We start from the raw sequence: 22,685 nt of genomic DNA on the forward strand, positions 1-22,685 counted from the left end.
CCACTAAGCAAGAGGCATCACACCATGAAGACCAAGGAGCTCTCCAAACAAGTCAGGGACAAAGTTGTTGAGAAGTACAAGTCATGGTTGGGTTATAAAAAAATATCTAAATCTTTGATGATCCCCCGGAGCACCATCAAATCCATCATCTTCAAATGGAAAGAACATGGTACCACAACAAACCTGCCAAGCGAGGGCCGACCACCAAAACTCACAGACCGGGCAAGGAGGGCATTAATCAGAGTGGCAGCACAGAGACCAAAAGGTAACACTGAAGGAGCTGCAGAGTTCCACAGCAGAGACTGGTATATCTGCGCATGTGATCACAATAAGCTGTACACTCCCTAAACCTGGGCTTTATGGAAGAGTGAGCAGAAAAAAGCCATTACTTAGTGTTAAAAAAAAAGGCACGTTTTGAGTTTGCCAAAAGGCATGTTGAGGACTCCCCAAATGTATGGAGAAAGGTGCTCTGGTCAGATGAGACTAAAATTGAACTTTACGGCCACCAAGGAAAATGCTATGTCTGGCGCAAACCAACACATCCCATCAACCCAAAAACACCATCCCCACAGTGACACATGGTAATGGCAGCATCATGCTGTGGGGATGTTTTTCAGCAGTAGGGTCTGGGAAACTGTTTTGAGTTGAGGGAAAGATGGATGGTGCTAAATACAGGGATATTCTTGAGCAAAACCTGTTTCAGTCTGCCTGTGATTTGAGACTGGGATGGTGGCTCACCTTCCAGCAGGACAATGACCCTAAGTATACTGCTAAAGCAACACTTGAGTGGTTTAAGGGGAAACATTTAAAATGTGTTGGAATGGCCTAGTCAAAACCCAGATCTCAATCTAATTGAGAATCTGTGGTCAGACTTGAAGATTGCGGTTCACAAGCGGAAACCATCCAACATAAAGGAGCTGAAGTAGATTTGCCTTGAAGAATGGGCAAAAATCCCAGTGGCAAGATGTGGCAAGCTCATAGAGACTTCTCCAAAGCGACTTGCAGCTGTAATTGCCGAAAAAGGTGGCTCTACAAAGTACTGACTTTAGGGCGGTGAATAGGGGTGGTCTTCTGTAAGCCGACTGACGGGATCCCGGCGCACAGTATACCGGCGCCGGGATCCCGACAGCCGGCATACGACACTTATTCTCCCTCGTGGGGGTCCACGACCCCCCTGGAGGGAGAATAAAATAGTGTGGTGCACATAGCGTGCCACTGTGCCCGTAGCGGGGCGAGCCCGCAAGGGGCTCATTTGCGCTCGCCACACTGTCGGTAAGCCGGCGGTCGGGCTCCCGGCGCCGGTATGCTAGTCGCCGGGAGCCCGACCGCCGGCATATCGTACTGAACCCGTGAATAGTTATGCACGCTGAAGTTTTCTGTTATTTTGTCCTATTTGTTGTTTGCTTCACAAAAAAAAAAAAAACCTTCAAAGTTGTAGCTATGTTCTGTGAATGAAATGATGCAAATCTTCAAACAATACATTTTAATTCCAGGTTGTGAGGCAACAAAACATGAAAGATGCAAAGGGGGGTAAAAACTTTAGCAAGGCACTGTATACAACCTACATCTGGGCCCTCTAAGCATCTGGGACCCATAGCAATGGCACCCCCTGCACCCACTATAGCTACACCCATGCTTGTACAGAATATTGTATGTGTTTTGTGTTTGCTGATTTAAAAAAAAAAAAAAAAAAAAAAAAAAGTGTTACTGCCAAACATCAGTTAAAACAGTTTATAAAAATTATGATTCCAGAACTGTAAGCTGCGCTCAAATCTTAGGTGCTATATTATAAAATATTTAAATGCGTCATATAAGATAACTGTGCATATTAGTTTAATAAGATATTATTTTCATTTACATTATTATTTTTTGTGCCCACATAATACTGAAACTTACAGTTTGTTTAATTTTTCAATCCTTAGGCCTAACCTACTTTCAAAGCACAAACAGGCCATTCTTCAGAAATATCCCTTGTTTTCTAGTTTGTAGTAGTACATTAGATATGTTCATCAATGGAGAATGTCACATTAGCACTCTAGGGTGAGTTAACATCCAATGCAGTGGCCCACAACAACCAATTATATACTGCCTCTCATTGAGCAGATTTACACTCAGAGTTGCCATTAGGGGGGGACTGCCAGGAGTGGAGTTCCAAGCCCGTACAGAAAGGGGGAGCTGCAGCTGTCATTGAAATCAGTCAGTCCGCCTGCTTAGAGCTGGGCCGTGAAAGCAATGTAGTGGCCACCCCTTCCCTTTCCTACAGTTCTCTCTTGCACTCAGGTCCTTCAGATTCTGTCAATAGAAAACTCTGCCGGCCCCCTCTCCTCACCCTCCAGATTACATAAGTGAGCACTGCAAATGGCTTCTGGATGATGAGAAATTATTAATGATTGCTGTGTGCGTATGTACTGTATGTATGTAAATGTGTAGTGTGTGTGTGTGTGTGTGTGTGTATGTTCATGAGTATATATGTGTGTGGTGTACAGATGACATCTGTACCGTGGGTAGCCACAAAAGGAACTTTGTATTTATCCACGGATTTTTTACCATTGTTTTATTTTTCATTACTTTGTCCTTTGGTGGATTTGTCATTTTTTACTCTGTAAATTGTATTAAAGAAAGAACTTTTATTGTGGACACATGGGAAAGTTTCCCCTTTTTTATTGGATACATTACCTCCTTTACTACTTAAACCTTGTTTGGATGAAGTACAAAGATACCATGATGGGAGTGAACACATGCTATCTGGAGTGAGTTGGGGTACACATCTGGGCTACCGTTGTTTTATAAAGATACCTTTATAGGAGTTTCTACTCCTGCTTTTGTGTGAGTTTGGGTATGCAAAGATTATCCCCTATTGGAGTGTATATTTGGGACACTGCTAGCTGCAAAGATACCTTTGTGTGAATTATATCTTCCACTATTGTGTGAGTCGGGGTACGCAGAACTTCATCCCCATTGGTTATATACATAAGACATAGTGGACTGGTCTATTCTTTAAAAAGATACCTTTATGTGTATGTACTCATCAGTACATACTGTGAGTGGGGTACGCTCCTCATCCTTTGAGGGTTTATACTGAAAGATGCACATGATTATTGCAAAGTAAAGATTGGTCTACACATTCTTTGTATTTCATTTTTTTCTATGAACTTCGGAGAATCTCCATACAAGAGTCTTTCGGATTTGAAGTGGACCCCTCTAAGGATTATCCAGAAATATTATACCATTAAGAAGAATCCTTCATCTGGTCACTATTGAAGGAATGTATTGTCTTTTTTATGTTATAATATCATAGCAGTTTTTTAGCGCCCTGGCCACAAATGAGTGTCTTTCTTTCTGTGTGTAAACTGTTAGTGGGCACTGGGATGTTAAAAATGATAATAAGTGCTAGGTGGGGAAGGGTAATAGGTGCTAGGTGAGTGTATTAATGGGTGCTGTGTGACGGAAGCTTTATGGGAGCTAATATGGTGGAAGAATGCGCTAATGGGTACTGGGAGGACGGAATAATAATTAACTAGGGAGAGATGGAATAATGTATGACAGGTGGGTGGATTGATAATGAATTGGATTATATATGCTCGGGGGGGGGGGGGGAATAATTGATTAATTGGTTCTTGGACAGGAATAGGTTAGTTGATTCTTGAGGGTGTGGCTGTTGTGTGGGGGATATTTATGGGTGTTAAAGGGATTAATGGGTGCTGGCAGGATGGATGAATGAGTTACTGGTGGTAAATGGAGCTGAAGGTAAATGGACATATTGGGGGCAATTCAGTTGTTTGTAGGAGTTTAGTTTGTCAACAGCTATTCAATTCTTTTGCGTGACCAGCCCCGAGGCACTGCTGCATGGCATATTATGAAATGGAGGTACTTTTGAATCGGAACAGGGGCCCTGTCTATTTTTAAAGAAAGAAGTGTTATCCGCACAGACAGAAAAATGAACCCAGAACAAAATGAGTAGAGATCAAAGGACAATCAATGTATAAGTAACACTTGTACCCCTGTTTTTTATAACATGCACATCTGTTCTTATATATCTGTTTAAGACACGGGGGGTGCTCCTTGAGAGTTAGGTTAAACTGTTACACATAAATACCAAAGAAAGGTAGACAAGAACTCTCCTAGAGTGGGGCACTCAAAAGTGTAATAATATGTGTGCAACAATATAGGATCAAGAAAGAAAATATGATAAGACTTAACTTTTATCAAAGATCAAAAATTAAAAATACTTGGAGATATTCTCTCTTATTCTAAAAAGGCGAAATATAAACACAATACATATAGTACAACATATAACAAATTAAAAGGTACAGGTGATTTACAAACTCAAGCGGGCCTTGGCCCTTTCTATAATGGAGAATCAGTATATGAATAAGACTCAATTGACTGTAAGTCAAGACCTTAAAAGCATGTTTCGTGGTTCTGCTGCCTCGTATGTGCTATAGCATTATATACGTGGTGAGAGACCCTTACTCGTGCCAGTCTCTAGAGTCACAGACAGTGCAAGAGCATCCAAGGAGAGTGTCTCATTCGCTTCTGATTTTGGTTGATGACACTACGGTCAGCACAGCCAATGAGAGAGTTACTGACACTCTACCTGCTCTGGTGTTGAAAAACTAGGATGAACTGATAAAGGATAGCAATCCGCTCTTGAATTAGAGAAATATAGAGAGTATAGAAGGCAAGACTGTATAGCAAATTTCGTGGTTCTGCTGCCACGCATGAGCTATTGCATTATATGCATGTTGAGAGACCATTACTCATGCTAGTCTATGGAAATACAGACTGTGCCAGAACAATGCGCAATGTGTCTCATTCGCCTCCAATACTGGCTGATGGTACTACGATCAGTGCAGCCAGTTTGGGGGTTACTGACACTATGCTGTTCTGGTGTTGAAAGAGATAGAAGGCACTGTTAAGTTAGGTACAGGAAAGGGGGATACCACATGAGCTCACTTTTTTCCATATACGTACTGCGTCAATCACAGCGTCCAAACCTCACCTTAATATATTCTGAAGAAAGTTCATCCCTTTAACTTGTGCCCTCTAGTGCCACTTAGTAGCTGGTCTCTAAAAAAGGGTGTACTGTATGACTAAATCTCACTTATTTGCAACATATGTTGCCATATAAAGCACACATTCCACAATAAAGATCAGTATATATTATAGAGACAATAAATTTCTCTCAACAACCATCATAGGTAAAGCTAGAGTTTTGTATTCTATGTGCACATGAGTGATTCATCTAACTTATAACCTTTTGCACAATTGAACACTGATTCTAATGCAACATGCTGACAGTATTATTCCGTTGACCTCCTATCTTATACTTCTAATTTCTTATTGCTATATAAACAATTATGTTCATTCATCCAAGAAAACAACAATAGGTTTTTTGTATGTCCTGACTGTGAAGCACGGTAAATACACGTGCAGTGCCAGACGGTCTGTTGCCCCTGGCAACAGTGCTCACACTAACTTGTGTTTTTATTTTATATCCCTAGACACAGAAAATATGCAGAATTAATCCCTCTAAACATATCATTATATGAAAAAACAAGGTTATTCACTTTTTGTGCCTAATCAAAACCTTTTTCATAGAACAATGATTTTATTAAAGAGGTTACTAGCAATTACATCCAACGTGCCTCCTGTCTTAATATCTCCAGATTCTCACTGCTGTGTTTTACAGATAGAGTCATTCAATAAAAGAAGACATAGTAAAATTATACACATCCTAACTGTGAAACATTTTTAGGCACACATGTAACCTCATAAGGCCTATCACCCCTGGTGACCGTTATCATAGTAACCAGTATTATTGCATCATGAACCTGGATACACAGGGGTCATGCACGGTAAAGCATAAATTGGGATAAAGCGCCGGGCCGTCAGGTGCCTTTAGCTAGAGGCTTTACAGTTAAAGAGTGTTCTACGTCATACAACCTGTACCGGGGGCAGCCCGCATGGGCACTTAGCGGGGCGCCCGCAACGCTCCTTCGTTAAAGTACGTTTCGCCTGGTGGCTTGTTCACAAAGTGGGGGAACAGCTCTCATCGGTGTCAGTCCAACTTCCTTTTAAACCATTATCCCCTACCAATAGGGGGCGTGAAAGCTATTACCTTCTGTTCACAGGGGAATCATACACTCACGGGTGTGTTTAATCACCTATGTAAAGTGTAACCTAGCAAATTAACGGCTTTCCTTATTGTTAAACATTATAGCCGTGTAACTCTTTCTTTACTGATTTAATAGCCGCACTGGTGTGCGCTTTAGCACATATTACAAGAGTTTTATCATAAAGCATAAAAGAAAGTAAAAAAAGAAGACAAAAAATTGCGTGCTTTGATTATTGCATTATTAAACCTGACCGTATGGAGCATTCACCAGTGTTAATTAGTGGACCCAATACAGAGTTACGTTTAATTCGGGAGGAGCATGTCACTATTTATTTAAAGAAAGACAAACATGAACATAAATAACTAGTTAATCTCAGAAAGCACCATATCAAATAAGGCATGAAAAGAGGCTAAGTGAAGCATGAATAAACATAATAAATAAATAAAGTGGAAATTAAATAATAATAGAATTAAATTAAAACTGAAAATAAATAATATTAATACTAATTAGGGATACAAGACAACCTGGGTTTTTGATCCTGCACTATATAAACCACTTTATATTTAAGTGTATGTTGGATATTGCACATATTGTATTTACATGCAGATGTCTTTTTCCCTACCAGAGTAACATGTGAGGGTAGCGTCTATAGTATGATGCCTGCCCTTAATTCATGCAGAAATCTATGTTCAACTGAGGAAGGATGGTGATAGAAATAAAAATAAGAAATTAAAAAATTCATGAAAGAATTGAGAACACATGAACTGAAAAATCACTATAAATGTACTGGTTAGTACAGGCACCAGAGCCCTGGTGTCTAGTTCATTAAACATCAGTTTACAAATTCCATTACTGAAGGGACAGTCCGTGTACGGGATATTCACTCTGTAGTAATAGAGCTGGCCCTTTATAAGGGTAAACAATCAATTAATGTGTAGCTACACCACTATGTATAGATCCCTGTGCCAGCACATAGAGCAAATTAGACTCCTAGTTTGTTGATGTGTTGTAGGAGCAGAATAACGATACTAGCCATACTATTAGCTTTACACACTGCTACCATACATAATTGAATTCATATCCTGCTGACAAAAATATAGATAACATCGTAAGTATAGCACTTACGATGCTATATAATTTGCTAGGTTACACTTTACATAGGTGATTAAACACACCCGTGAGTGTATGATTCCCCTGTGAACAGAAGGTAATAGCTTTCACGCCTCCTATTGGGAGGGGATAATGGTTTAAAAGGAAGTTGGACTGACACCGATGACAGCTGTTCCCCCCTTTGTGAACAAGCCACCAGGCCAGGCGAAACGTACTTTAACGAAGGAGTGTTGCGGGCACCCCGCTAAGTGCCCATGCGGGCTGCCCCCGGTACAGGTTGTATGACGTAGAACACTCTTTAACTGTGGAGCCTCTAGCTAAAGGCACCTGACGGCCCGGCGCTGTATCCCAATTTATGCTTTACCGTGCATGACCCCTGTGTATCCAGGTTCATGATGCAATAATACTGGTTACTATGATAACGGTCGCCAGGGGTGATAGGCCTTATGAGGTTACATGTGTGCCTAAAAATGTTTCACAGTTAGGATGTGTATAATTTTACTATGTCTTCTTTTATTGAATGACTCTATCTGTAAAACACAGCAGTGAGAATCTGGAGATATTAAGACAGGAGGCACGTTGGATGTAATTGCTAGTACCCTCTTTAATAAAATCATTGTTCTATGAAAAAGATTTTGATTTAGCACAAAAAGTGAATAACCTTGTTTTTTCATATAATGATATGTTTAGAGGGATTAATTCTGCATATTTTCTGTGTCTAGGGATATAAAATAAAAACACAAGTTAGTGTGAGCACTGTTGCCAGGGGCAACAGACCGTCTGGCACTGCACGTGTATTTACCGTGCTTTACAGTAAGGACATACAAAAAAACCTATTGTTGTTTTCTTGGATGAATGAACATAATTGTTTATATAGCAATAAGAAATTAGAAGTATAAGATAGGAGGTCAACGGAATAATACTGTCAGCATGTTGCATTAGAATCAGTGTTCAATTGTGCAAAAGGTTATAAGTTAGATGAATCACTCATATGTGCACATAGAATACAAAACTCTAGCTTTACCTATGATGGTTGTTGAGTGAAATTTATTGTCTCTATAATATATACTGATCTTTATTGTGGAATGTGTGCTTTATATGGCAACATATGTTGCAAATAAGTGAGATTTAGTCATACAGTACACCCTTTTTTAGAGACCAGCTACTAAGTGGCACTAGAGGGCACAAGTTAAAGGGATGAACTTTCTTCAGAATCCTTTATCAGTTCATCCTAGTTTTTCAACACCAGAGCAGGTAGAGTGTCAGTAACTCTCTAATTGGCTGTGCTGACCGTAGTGTCATCAACCAAAATCAGAAGCGAATGAGACACTCTCCTTGGATGCTCTGGCACTGTCTGTGACTCTAGAGACTGGCACGAGTAAGGGTCTCTCACCACGAGGCAGCAGAACCACGAAACATGCTTTAAGGTCTTTGTCACGATCCGGGTATCTGGACGCCATTTCTTACCCATCAGATGCCTCCTAAGGCTGGCTCAGCGCTCCAGGACCGGATCCCATCTGTTATCCTGATGTGTACATTCCTGTATCCTCTCCTGTCACTCTGGGACGCTGTCACAGTAAACGCCATATTACACCTGGCATGGCGTCTCCCGCGGCCTCCGCCGCCGTCCCTGAACTTCTGCATGCAGAGTGTCTGAGTGGTGATTACGTCAGCCGCGGCCTCCGCTGTGTCCGCGTGGTTGGATGTGCATCTGTCAGCCTGGCGCCTCCTGTCTCCGGTGGCCGGCGCCGCCATTACTGTTTTCATTACCACATGGATTACAAACCAAACTTCCCTCCAAGTGTCTGCATGGGCGCAGCCATCTTGGATTCTGTCAGCTGATCATTTCCACCAATCTGTTCTCAGTATTGATAATCTGCATAATTGCCTAGCCAATCCCTTCCTTGCTGCAGGTATAAATACACTGTGCCTGAGCAAGGAAGGCGTCAGTGCTTTGGTTGTCAAACCTAGTTCCTGTTTGTCTCTCTCCTGTGATTGTCTTCCAGGTTCCAGCTCCTGTCTCAAGACTTCCACCATAGAGACCCGCACCAGCATTCCACCTGCGGTGTAGCCTGACTCTCCAATCCATTGTGGATTCATCTGTTTCCAGCTACAACATTACCTGCTTCCAGCTCAGCTTCCAGCAGAGTACAGCTTCCCTTAAAGGGCCGGTGTCCTTTCTACACTTTACCACTCTCCACCGGTATTATTATTTCTCCGCTCTCAAGTTCTACATTTCAGTTCATATTTCATCGCTCCCAAGTTCATTTATTATTTAACTGGTTCCAGCCAGTATCCACTCCGTGCTAACAACAGTCTGGTTCCAGCCAGTATCCACAGCAGCTGTTTTATCTTCAGCAACCCAGCTTTTCCTGGAACACCAGCTGGCACAATCCTGGGTTATCTCCATTGCTACAGTCGGGCCTGGTAAGGACTTTCCATCTAGAAGATCATAAGAACTATCTCACACTACCAGTGCCCTGTGGCTCCTGCCATCCTGTAGTACCCAGGAACTGTATTTATTCTTTGCTGACTTTTACGTTTTCTTTTACTGCTGCTGTGTTGCGGAGTTGTCATAATAAACATCATTGACTTTTATCCAAGTTGTCGTGGTCACGCCTTCGGGCAGTTATTATTTATGTTACTTACATGTCCAGGGGTCTGATACAACCTCCCAGGTTCCGGTACATCTCAACCCCTACAACTGAGGCTGCCTCCCGTCAGCTCAGGCCCTCAGTTGTGACAGTAAGCACTGACCTAATGAATCCAGCCGGAGACCAGGATCAAGCGGCCAGGCCGATGCAAGAACTGGCAGCCCGACTAGAACATCAGGAGGCTGCACAGGGCCACATCATCCGCTGTCTCCAGGATCTCTCTACTCGGCTGGATGGGATTCAGACAACTCTCCGTGGATCAGGCGCGTCTGGTGCGTCAACCACAGTGACTCCAGCTATAACCCCACCCACCTTACCCATTCTGCTCCACGTCTTCATCTTCCAACGCCAGCAAAATTTGACGGATCTCCAAGATTCTGCAGGGGATTTCTCAACCAGTGTGAGATTCAGTTTGAGCTACAACCTGGCAATTTTCCCAGTGACCGTACAAAAATTGCCTACATTATTTCTCTTCTCAGTGGCTCAGCCCTTGATTGGGCATCACCGTTATGGGAGAGGTCCGACACCCTGCTATCTTCCTACACTGCCTTCGTGTCAACATTCAGGCGCATCTTCGACGAGCCAGGCTGGGTAACCTCAGCTTCATCCGAGATTCTCCGTTTACGCCAGGGGTCACGTACTGTAGGACAATATCTGATACAGTTCCAGATCCTGGCGTCCGAACTGGCATGGAACGACGAGGCCCTGTATGCTGCATTCTGGCATGGCTTATCTGAGCGTATTAAAGATGAGTTAGCTACCAGAGACTTACCTTCTAAGTTAGATGAGCTAATCTCACTCTGCACGAAAGTTGACTTACGTTTCAGAGAGAGAGCAACTGAGCGTGGAAGATCATCTGCTCCAAAATCTTCTGCTCCTCCTCCTCGTCAACTGTCACCATCTAAAGATGAGCCCATGCAACTTGGCCGTTCCCGTTTAACTCCTGCTGAGCGCCGAAGACGTCTCTCCGAGTTTCTCTGTCTCTATTGTGCAGCTCCGTCTCACACCATTAATGCCTGTCCCAAACGTCCGGGAAACTCCAAATCCTAGCTCGCCAAGGAGAGGGCCGGCTAGGAGTAATGATCTCCTCTCCATCTTCTCAAGATTGTAATCTCCCAGTCTCGCTTCAAGTTGCTCAACGTTATCGGAACGTCATTGCCCTCCTTGATTCCGGAGCAGCTGGGAACTTTATTACCGAAGCCTATGTTAAACGGTGGTCCCTACCCACCGAGAGACTTCCTTCGTCCATTTCTTTAACTGCCGTGGATGGCAGCAAAATTTTTGATGCAGTTATTTCTTTAAGGACTCTACCAGTTCGTCTGAGAGTGGGAGTTCTTCATTCCGAACTTATTTCTTTTTTAGTGATTCCAAGAGCCACACATCCTGTGGTCCTGGGCCTTCCATGGCTCCGTCTTCACAATCCTACAATTGATTGGACGACTACGCAAATCCTGGCATGGGGTTCCTCCTGTGCTGAGACATGTTTGTTTAAAGTATTGCCTGTCTGTTCTTCCTCCCCCAGGTCGTCTGATGTTCCACCTCCTCCATATCAAGATTTCACGGATGTGTTCAGTAAAGCTTCTGCTGATATCCTTCCTCCTCATAGAGAATGGGACTGTCCGATTGATCTCGTTCCAGGGAAGGTTCCACCTCGAGGCCGAACTTATCCGTTGTCTCTGCCTGAGACGCATTCTATGGAGGAATATATTAAAGAGAACCTAGCAAAGGGGTTCATTCGACCTTCTTCTTCTCCAGCCGGCGCAGGCTTCTTTTTTGTAAAAAAGAAAGATGGTGGTCTGCGGCCGTGCATCGACTACAGAGGTTTGAACGACATTACCATCAAGAACCGTTATCCTTTACCCCTGATTACTGAGCTCTTTGACAGAGTTAGCGGAGCTACCATCTTTACAAAGCTGGACTTGCGAGGTGCATACAATCTCATCCGGATCCGTGAGGGTGACGAGTGGAAGACCGCATTTAACACCCGTGACGACGGACATTATGAGTACCTCGTCATGCCCTTCGGATTGAGCAATGCTCCAGCTGTCTTCCAGCATTTCGTCAATGAGATCTTCAGAGACATTCTATACCGTCATGTCGTGGTCTATCTAGATGATATCCTCATTTTTGCCAACAATTTAGAGGAACATCGTTTTTGGGTAAAGGAGGTTCTGTCCCGTCTCCGTGTCAATCATCTCTATTGCAAATTAGAGAAATGCGTCTTTGAAGTCAAGTCCATTCCGTTTCTAGGGTACATTGTGTCCGGTTCCGGACTAGAGATGGATCCTGAGAAACTACAAGCAATTCAGAATTGGCCGGTACCCTTAACCCTTAAAGGGGTCCAGAGGTTCTTAGGGTTCGCCAATTATTACCGAAAGTTTATACGAGACTTTTCCACCATTGTGGCGCCTATTACTGCTTTCACCAAGAAGGGTGCTAACCCGTCCAAGTGGTCTGAAGAAGCCATGCAAGCTTTTCATCTTTTAAAACAGAGGTTCATCTCTGCGCCTGTCCTGAAACAGCCTGACATCGACTCTCCTTTCATCCTAGAGGTGGATGCCTCCTCCGTTGGAGTAGGAGCGGTGTTATCTCAGAGGGCTAAAGATGGCCATTTACATCCTTGCAGTTTCTTCTCACGGAAGTTCTCCCCAGCGGAGCGCAACTATGCCATTGGCGACCAGGAGTTGCTAGCCATCAAGCTCGCTCTAGAGGAGTGGAGATATCTGTTGGAGGGAGCTTCTCATTCAATCACCATCCTTACAGACCACAAGAACCTTCTATATTTGAAAGGCGCACAATGTCTCAACCCTCGTCAGGCCAGATGGGCACTTTTCTTTTCCAGGTTCGACTTTAAACTCCAGTTCTGTCCGGGCTCTCAGAATCGCAAGGCCGATGCCCTTTCCCGCTCATGGGAGCAAGAAAATGAGTCAGAGTCTTCAGACAAGCATCCTATTATAAGTCCGTTGGCATTCTCCACGGTAGGGATGGACTCTACGCCCCCATCAGGGAAAAGTTTTGTGAAGCCGATGCTAAGGAAGAAGCTCATGCATTGGGCCCATGCTTCCCGTTTTGCCGGACATACAGGTATCCAAAAAACCCTGGAGTTTATCTCTAGGTCCTATTGGTGGCCAACTCTGAAAAAGGACGTCTTGGAGTTTATTGCATCTTGCCCAAAGTGTGCCCAACATAAAGTATCCCGCCAGTCGCCTGCGGGGCAACTGGTTCCACTATCCGTTCCCCGTCGACCATGGACCCACTTGTCGATGGATTTCATTACAGACTTACCCATGTGCAACAAGTTCAATACCATCTGGGTGGTAGTTGACCGGTTCACCAAGATGGCACACTTCATTCCTCTCACCGGTCTTCCGTCAGCTTCCAAGTTGGCTCAAGTATTCATACAAGAGATCTTCCGACTCCACGGTCTTCCTGAAGAAATTATCTCTGATCGAGGAGTTCAATTTACAGCCAAATTTTGGCGAAGTTTATGTCAAGTCCTCCAAGTCAAGCTAAAGTTTTCCACGGCTTACCATCCTCAGACCAATGGTCAAACCGAGAGGGTGAATCAGGACTTGGAGGCCTTTCTCCGCATCTATGTGTCCTCCTCTCAAGATGACTGGGTTCAATTACTTCCCTGGGCCGAGTTCTGTCATAACAACCAGTATCATTCTTCATCTGCTTCAACACCATTCTTCACTAACTTTGGATTCCACCCTAAAGTCCCTGAGTTCCAACCGCTTCCAGCAACTTCTGTTCCCGCAGTGGATATCACCTTGCATCAGTTTGCCAATATCTGGAAGAGCGTACGATCAGCTCTGCTCAAGGCATCGTTCAGGTACAAGAAGTGTCGAGCAGTTCCTGCTCTCAAGGTGGGTGATCGGGTATGGTTATCCATGAAGAATTTGAGGTTAAGAGTTCCCAGTATGAAGTTTGCACCTCGCTATATCGGTCCTTTCAAGATTGAACAAGTCATCAATCCTGTTGCTTACAGACTCCAGTTGCCTCCCTTCTTAAAAATACCCAGGACATTCCATGTTTCCCTGTTGAAACCGCTGATCTTGAATCGGTTTCATTCCTCACTTCCTCCAACTCCGAAAGTCCAAACTCAACGAGGCGTGGAGTATGAAGTGGCCAAGATCCTGGACTCACGTCACCGTTACGGTCAACTACAATATCTTATTGACTGGAAGGGTTATGGTCCTGAGGAACGTTCATGGACCAATGCTTCTGATGTCCATGCTCCTGCCTTGGTCCGGAGATTCCATTCCAAGTTTCCTCAAAAGCCAAAGAAGTGTCCTGGGGCCACTCCTAAAGGGGGGGGTGCTGTCACGATCCGGGTATCTGGACGCCATTTCTTACCCATCAGATGCCTCCTAAGGCTGGCTCAGCGCTCCAGGACCGGATCCCATCTGTTATCCTGATGTGTACATTCCTGTATCCTCTCCTGTCACTCTGGGACGCTGTCACAGTAAACGCCATATTACACCTGGCATGGCGTCTCCCGCGGCCTCCGCCGCCGTCCCTGAACTTCTGCATGCAGAGTGTCTGAGTGGCGATTACGTCAGCCGCGGCCTCCGCTGTGTCCGCGTGGTTGGATGTGCATCTGTCAGCCTGGCGCCTCCTGTCTCCGGTGGCCGGCGCCGCCATTACTGTTTTCATTACCACATGGATTACAAACCAAACTTCCCTCCAAGTGTCTGCATGGGCGCAGCCATCTTGGATTCTGTCAGCTGATCATTTCCACCAATCTGTTCTCAGTATTGATAATCTGCATAATTGCCTAGCCAATCCCTTCCTTGCTGCAGGTATAAATACACTGTGCCTGAGCAAGGAAGGCGTCAGTGCTTTGGTTGTCAAACCTAGTTCCTGTTTGTCTCTCTCCTGTGATTGTCTTCCAGGTTCCAGCTCCTGTCTCAAGACTTCCACCATAGAGACCCGCACCAGCATTCCACCTGCGGTGTAGCCTGACTCTCCAATCCATTTTGGATTCATCTGTTTCCAGCTACAACATTACACAAGGTGGGAAGCTGCTCAATCAGATTGTTTCCAGCTACAACATTACCTGCTTCCAGCTCAGCTTCCAGCAGAGTACAGCTTCCCTTAAAGGGCCGGTGTCCTTTCTACACTTTACCACTCTCCACCGGTATTATTATTTCTCCGCTCTCAAGTTCTACATTTCAGTTCATATTTCATCGCTCCCAAGTTCATTTATTATTTAACTGGTTCCAGCCAGTATCCACTCCGTGCTAACAACAGTCTGGTTCCAGCCAGTATCCACAGCAGCTGTTTTATCTTCAGCAACCCAGCTTTTCCTGGAACACCAGCTGGCACAATCCTGGGTTATCTCCATTGCTACAGTCGGGCCTGGTAAGGACTTTCCATCTAGAAGATCATAAGAACTATCTCACACTACCAGTGCCCTGTGGCTCCTGCCATCCTGTAGTACCCAGGAACTGTATTTATTCTTTGCTGACTTTTACGTTTTCTTTTACTGCTGCTGTGTTGCGGAGTTGTCATAATAAACATCATTGACTTTTATCCAAGTTGTCGTGGTCACGCCTTCGGGCAGTTATTATTTATGTTACTTACATGTCCAGGGGTCTGATACAACCTCCCAGGTTCCGGTACATCTCAGCCCCTACAACTGAGGCTGCCTCCCGTCAGCTCAGGCCCTCAGTTGTGACAGTCTTGACTTACTGTCATTTGAGTCTTATTCATATACTGATTCTCCATTATAGAAAGGGCCAAGGCCCGCTTGAGTTTGTAAATCACCTGTACCTTTTAATTTGTTATATGTTGTACTATATGTATTGTGTTTATATTTCGCCTTCTTAAAATGAGAGAATATCTCCAAGTATTTTTCATTTTTGATCTTTAATAAAAGTTAAGTCTTATCATTTTTTCTTTCTTGATCCTATATTGTTGCACACGTATTATTACACTTTTGAGTGCCCCACTCTAGGAGAGTTCTTGTCGCCCTGTCTATTTTGTCAGTCCCGGGCCCCACAACTGCTGATGGCATCCCTGATTACACTGGACCAAAAAAATGTATTGCTGATAGCTTGCTATTGATTATTCCATAATGTAACTATATCATCCTCATTTTTATTATAAAGTTAAAATAACGGCATAACTATAAATTGCAAAACACCAAAAAATGGCTTTTAGGAAGTCCATCTGTGCATGCGTTAAGTGCTGCAGGGGGTGTTGGGAGGGAACTGATTGGATCCCTCTCAAGGTGAAATGTGATAGGAGCCCATAGACTTCTATTAGGTAACACCATCTAAAGATAGAGATACCCATCGCATCGAGGCTCCAGAATGTATGACATTCTGGAGATTGGTGCATAAGGGGTAATAGGCCAAATCTCAGAAAAATTTAATTTCTGAGGTTTGGGTGCATTTTCAGCATTTCTGCATCCCACCCCTAGTATATAAAGCACTATTACACTATTATGTTCTGCCAGCTTTTCATCCTACCCAATCTACCAAAATAAATAATTTTCTCTTTCTAACACCTGCATTGACATTGACAAGAGAGGAAAATACAGATTCAAATGCAGAGTATGCCAAACTCTGCCATTATAGCCCAGGTTTTAAGGCTATCCATGCTCGAGTCCAGATGGTTAAATTAAATTGACCGAGGACCTAATTAGTTCACTTGTACTCGAGCATGGAAATTCTTAAAATATGGCCTATAATGGTGGACTTTGGGAAGCTCTGTACAATAGGATTAAATTTATTAGTATTTAAATCAACACCTGCACTATATTAGAAGAAAATATTCTTCATATTGTATATGCCATAAAGGAATCTGCCCAATAGCTATATGGCTACACCAAAAAAAAAAAAAATATGACTCACCCGATAATGATATCTGTAGTAAAGAAGACCACATAGCCACAGTAGTCCCAGGATGCTTAGAATGATGATGAAGATGATGAAAAGGTTGGACTTCCTGTGTTCTTCTGTTTTGTCATCACCATGCTTCTCTGTTGCAATGAGATGGAGCAGATTAGAGCCGTGGTTGGGACCGACAAAGCGGTTTTCCCTGTTGTCAGACATGAAATCAGCTAGCTCTACCTCTTGCAGTGGAAGAATATTGTGTGTGTACCCTCCCTTATGCGCGGTTAATGGTGTGTGTTGCCGAGAAACCTCTGATAGTAGTTGCGTGACTCTCAAACTAGGAGATGACATAAGGAGTCCAGTTCTAGAGGACTTAGTAGTAAGTGTACTAGCAGAAAAGTAGTTAGAAGCCCAACCAAGGTTTCTCTCCACTGTCCCTTTCTCCTGTAACACAGAAGATTCAGAGGTAGACAAGCCATTTCCAGTGGATGGGAAGCTTGCATGCAGTAAGCTTAGAAAGGGGATATATGTGCCACTGTCCCCAGTGGATAGGGTAGGTGTTCTCACAAATGCTTTCGAAATTTCATCCACATCTATTAATGATCGTCGTATTTTGGTCACACTGCTAGATGAAGACTCTATGCCAGGTTCTTTGCTGGGCTTAGAAAGATATTTCCCAAAGATTGGCACTTTTGAGTGCTGGGAAACAAAGTCGCTCTGTTTAGTGTTCAGCATTTCACCAACAATTGGTTTTGTGATATTAGAAAATTCTTCATTTATGATAGAATATGCATTAGTGCTTGGACCACCTGTGGTAGGGGGCACACTTTCAGCATATAACCATTCTTTATTTGAATTTGAAGGCTCTTTGCTGACTTGCTGCGGATTTGAACTAGACCGAGATGGATTTAAGGTCATGTCTAGTATCTCAGTGGTACCTTTTGGAAATTCTGTGCTTATGAGTGTAAGATCCATATTATTATGTGAAGACACTGTGTTAGCCCCAACATGCAGTGTGGTAGCAGCATGTGAATGATCCATGGTTGCAGTCAGTGCCTGTAGTTCAGTTGGCATATTTGTAGAGATGACTGATGAAGTGCCTGCTCCTTGAGTGCTCCTCTGAGGACTTGTTGGCTTGTGTGGATAAGTGCTACTCATGCCCTTTACCAAGGGAGTGGTATGGGAAGGGGGGCTTGCTGTATATGTGGCAGATTTATGTTCTGACAAGCCATGTAGAGACTTCTGGGTAATTAATGTTGTTGAGGAAGGACAAGAACATTCAATACCTGCAAGATTCAGAGAAATAGGGAAAGGCTTCGATGAAGCCATGGTCTGCGATAGTACCACCCACATGCTTCATACTGTACAGAGGATTAGTGGTCATGCTGGAAATTTTAACTAAGGTAAATCAGACAGCTTATGCAGCACAATGACATTAAGACAAAAACATTTAATAATACTTGAACTCCCAAGTTTTATGTAGCCAATAAGCTCCTGCTACTCAACACAATTCAGTGTATAAATATTACATGTGTGCTCCAAATTATTCGCTAAGGAGTGAGCTACTGTATATGCTGCATGGATCTTTGTAAATGTGTAGTACTGATCTTGCTTACCTTTAGTAGTAGGGTAATCATCTACTTTGCTGCATTTATTATAGAGAACTTCACATTCTTCATCAGATTCAAAATCTGGTTGGAACTTTTGATATATCAAAAATGAACCCCTGACTGTCTCCAAGATGCCAGTAGGACTCAAGTCTGTAGTTTCTGAGCAGGCCATGATGTGTTCCTAGTAAATAAAGATTTTACTGACAGCTAAACATCAAAACTGAAATCTTCAGATATGAACCATGGACGTAAAATCATACTCCCAACATTCCAAATTTTGGAATCAGAGCAAACCATGGTAAACAAATTTACTGCCACCTTCTCCTTCCCATGTGGTACAGATGAGAGATATGGCAAAACACGTTGTACATTGCTATCCTGAAGTTCTGTGCATGCGTTAAAAAGGAATTCATGTAATCACTTGAACGTAATAGGTGCCTTACCTCTTTTATGTCATCACTGTTGATGCAGCCTGTCATTTCATTTTTGTACAGGTCTTTTAGAAGCTCGGTGTGCTTATGACTGAGTGAACCATTTTTAAATGTTAGACTACCCAAGAGATTCCATAGTTGATGCAACCTTATTTTATTGTAGCAATAGTCTGTCTGGAAGAAAATTAGAGACACAAGCAATCAAAGAATGTAACAATATCAGCAATTATGCATTCTTTATATTTTAGGAAATCACTTTTATAAATGAACGCCACGCTCTGTACCTGTATATGGGGGTTCCATGACCATTTATGTTAAGAGGATTCCTGAATAACTTAAGCCTACACAAAAGTTAACCAAACAGGCATATCTAAATGAATGGACCTTTAACTCTCATTATGTCACAGAAATTAAGTGGCAGCATGACAAAGGTTGAATACCCCACTGCTCTCAGTTGTGCACATTTGATCCTCTTATCTTGGGGCTCCAGTTCTATTCCTATTGTCGTTGGATTGGGAAGCTGACCAAATGGTTGTGGGACAAACTACAGTTAAACCAAGATAATTTCACCCTCTATGAAGCCAACTAGTAAATATAGAGATGATCCAAGTGGGCAGATGACCTTTCTTAAAATGTATGGCCCCCATAAATCAGGCAGCCGGTTTCCCAGATCCGGCACTGCCACCAATATGATGCACGATCGGCTGCCAGCGATGATCGGCGATCCGTTGGGGAATTGGGGAAATTAAATATGTTAAATTATGTGTATCAATCTGTCGAAAGTTTAAATATTGAAAACAATCACAAAACAACTCATATTATATTTGGTTTCTGTTGTAAGGCTATGCAATGAGTAATATGCCAGTAATACCAAATTGAGATCAGGTATGAGTTTGGACAGTGTAGTCAAAGAAACATGTATGGCTGGAAGAGAAAAGAAGTTAAGTAGCTAATCATTTTTATCCCAAACACATAGGATGGCTGCAATAGAAAGGACTCAGATGCCCATCCTAAGGGGGGAAACCAAAGCAAATTCGTTATAGCAAAGGTGGAGAAGCCTTTCTAGAGACAAAGGGCTTAAGCAGCTAAAATGCCGCCACTAGATAAAGTGTTCAAAATTTATTTCATGTAGTGCAAAAGTTTTGGTGCAGCCCTGGCTGCAGCTGTACAGAATGTACAATTCTGTATATGGGTGAAAATGCGCATTTAGGGTAGTGAAGAGCGGGTTTGGTTCCTCGGAAACCGAACCCCCCCGAACTTCACCCATTTTACACGGGTCCGAGGCATACTCGGATTCTCCCGTATGGCTCGGTTAACCCGAGCGCGCCCGAACGTCATCATCCCGCTGTCGGATTCTCGCGAGATTCGGATTCTATATAAGCAGCCGCGCGTCGCCGCCATTTTCACTCGTGCATTGGAAATGTTAGGGAGAGGACGTGGCTGGCGTCCTCTCCGTTTATTGTTGATGCAAATATTTGTGCTTGCTTATTGCTTAATTGTGGAGACTGGGGAGCAGCTGTATAATATAGGAAGAGTACAGTGCAGAGTTTTGCTGATCAGTGACCACCATTTTTATCCGTTGTCTGCCTGAAAAAAACGCTCCTTATCTGTGCTCAGTGTGCTGCATATATCTGTGCTTACACTGCTTAATTGTGGGGAATGGGGAGCAGCTGTATTATATAGGAGGAGTACAGTGCAGAGATTTGCTGACAGTGACCACCAGTATACGTTGTCTGCCTGAAAAACACTCCATATCTGTGCTCAGTGTGCTGCATATATCTGTGCTCACACTGCTTAACTGTGGGGACTGGGGACCACCAGTATATTATATAGGAGGAGTACAGTGCGGAGTTTTGCTGACCAGTGACCACCAGTATACGTTGTCTGCCTGAAAAACACTCCATATCTGTGCTGCATTGTAGTATATAGTAGGAGTACAGTGTATAATTTTGCTGACCACCAGTATATAATATATAGGAGTACGGTACAGAAGGCCACTGCTGTACCTACCTCTGTGTCGTCAAGTATACTATCCATCCATACCTGTGGTGCATATAAGTTTTGCACAGTTTGCTGACCACCAGTATATAATATATAGCATTACGGTACAGTAGGCCACTGCTCTACCTACCTCTGTGTCGTCAAGTATACTATACATCCCTACCTGTGGTACATTTCAGTTGTGCGCAGTATATATATATATATATATATATATATATATATATATATATAGTAGTAGGCCATTGCTATTGATACTGGCATATAATTCCACACATTAAAAAAATGGAGAACAAAAATGTGGAGGGTAAAATAGGGAAAGATCAAGATCCACTTCCACCTCGTGCTGAAGCTGCTGCCACTAGTCATGGCCATGATGAAATGCCATCAACGTCGTCTGCCAAGGCCGATGCCCAATGTCATAGTAGAGAGCATGTAAAATCCAAAACACAAAAGTTCAGTAAAATGACCTAAAAATCTAAATTAAAAGCGTCTGAAGAGAAGCGTAAACTTGCCAATATGCCATTTACGACACAGAGTGGAAAGGAACGGCTGAGGCCCTGGCCTATGTTCATGGCTAGTGGTTCAGCTTCACATGAGGATGGAAGCACTCATCCTCTCGCTAGAAAACTACAGTGCCACTCCTAGATGGGCCAGGTGTTTGTGTCTGCCTCTTGGGTCGCTTAGCTTAGTCACACAGCGACCTTGGTGCGCCTCTTTTTTTCTTTGCATCATGTGCTGTTTGGGGACTATTTTTTTGAAGTGCCATCCTGCCTGACACTGCAGTGCCACTCCTAGATGTGCCAGGTGTTTGTGTCGGCCACTTGTGTCGCTTAGCTTAGTCACACAGCGACCTTGGTGCGCCTCTTTTTCTTTGCATCATGTGCTGTTTGGGGACTATTTTTTTGAAGTGCCGTCCTGTCTGACACTGCAGTGCCACTCCTAGATGGGCCAGGTGTTTGTGTCGGCCACTTGTGTCGCTTAGCTTAGTCACACAGCGACCTTGGTGCGCCTCTTTTTTTCTTTGCATCATGTGCTGTTTGGGGACAATTTTTTTGAAGTGCTTTGAAGTGCCATCCTGCCTGACACTGCAGTGCCACTCCTAGATGGGCCAGGTGTTTGTGTCGGCCACTTGTGTCGCTTAGCTTAGTCACACAGCGACCTTGGTGCGCCTCTTTTTTTCTTTGCATCATGTGCTGTTTGGGGACAATTTTTTTGAAGTGCCATCCTGCCTGACACTGCAGTGCCACTCCTAGATGGGCCAGGTGTTTGTGTCGGCCACTTGTGTCGCTTAGCTTAGCCATCCAGCGACCTCGGTGCAAATTTTAGGACTAAAAATAATATTGTGAGGTGTTCAGAATAGACTGAAAATGAGTGTAAATTATGGTTATTGAGGTTAATAATACTATGGGATCAATATGACCCCCAAATTCTATGATTTCAGCTGTTTTTGAGGGTTTTTTGTAAATAAAAACACCAGAATCCAAAACACACCCGAATCCGACAAAAAAATTTCAGGGAGGTTTTGCCAAAACGCGTCCGAATCTAAAACACGGCCGCGGAACCGAATCCAAAACCAAAACCCGAAAAATTTCCGGTGCACATCACTAATTTAGGGGGAGATGTACTAAGCAGTGAAAAGAGTGGAGAAGTGAGCAAGTGGAAAAGTTGCCCATGGCAACCAGTCAGTTGCTCTGTATAAGTTTCTAGTATGCAAATAGTGATTGATTGCCATGGGCAACTTCTACACTCTTTTCACTGCTTAGTGCATCTATAGGGCCCCATACACTTATAAGACATGACGGTCCGTCATGTCGTATAAGATTTCCTCCAACCTCCCGGCAGCCTCAGCGTTGGCAGGATGTATTAGATATATCGTATGCAGGTTTTTTTTGCATACAATGTATTTTTTACTTTC

At 43.4% G+C, this 22,685-nt stretch overlaps 1 protein-coding gene across 1 annotated transcript in view; it reads right to left on the reverse strand.

The window, feature by feature from the left end:
• Nucleotides 1-22,685, reverse strand: part of LOC135042583 (mucin-3B-like) — a 55,309-nt gene that overhangs the window by 20,684 nt on the left and 11,940 nt on the right. The window contains exons 4-6 of the mRNA XM_063955033.1: nt 18,782-18,943; nt 18,345-18,519; nt 16,747-18,014 (exon numbers count right to left, since the gene is read on the reverse strand). Coding sequence (XP_063811103.1) covers nt 16,747-18,014; nt 18,345-18,519; nt 18,782-18,943 — 1,605 coding nt within the window. The remainder of the gene's footprint in view (nt 1-16,746; nt 18,015-18,344; nt 18,520-18,781; nt 18,944-22,685) is intronic.

The sequence above is a fragment of the Pseudophryne corroboree genome, chromosome 2, assembly GCF_028390025.1.
Source record: "Pseudophryne corroboree isolate aPseCor3 chromosome 2, aPseCor3.hap2, whole genome shotgun sequence".
Lineage (NCBI taxonomy): Eukaryota > Metazoa > Chordata > Amphibia > Anura > Myobatrachidae > Pseudophryne > Pseudophryne corroboree.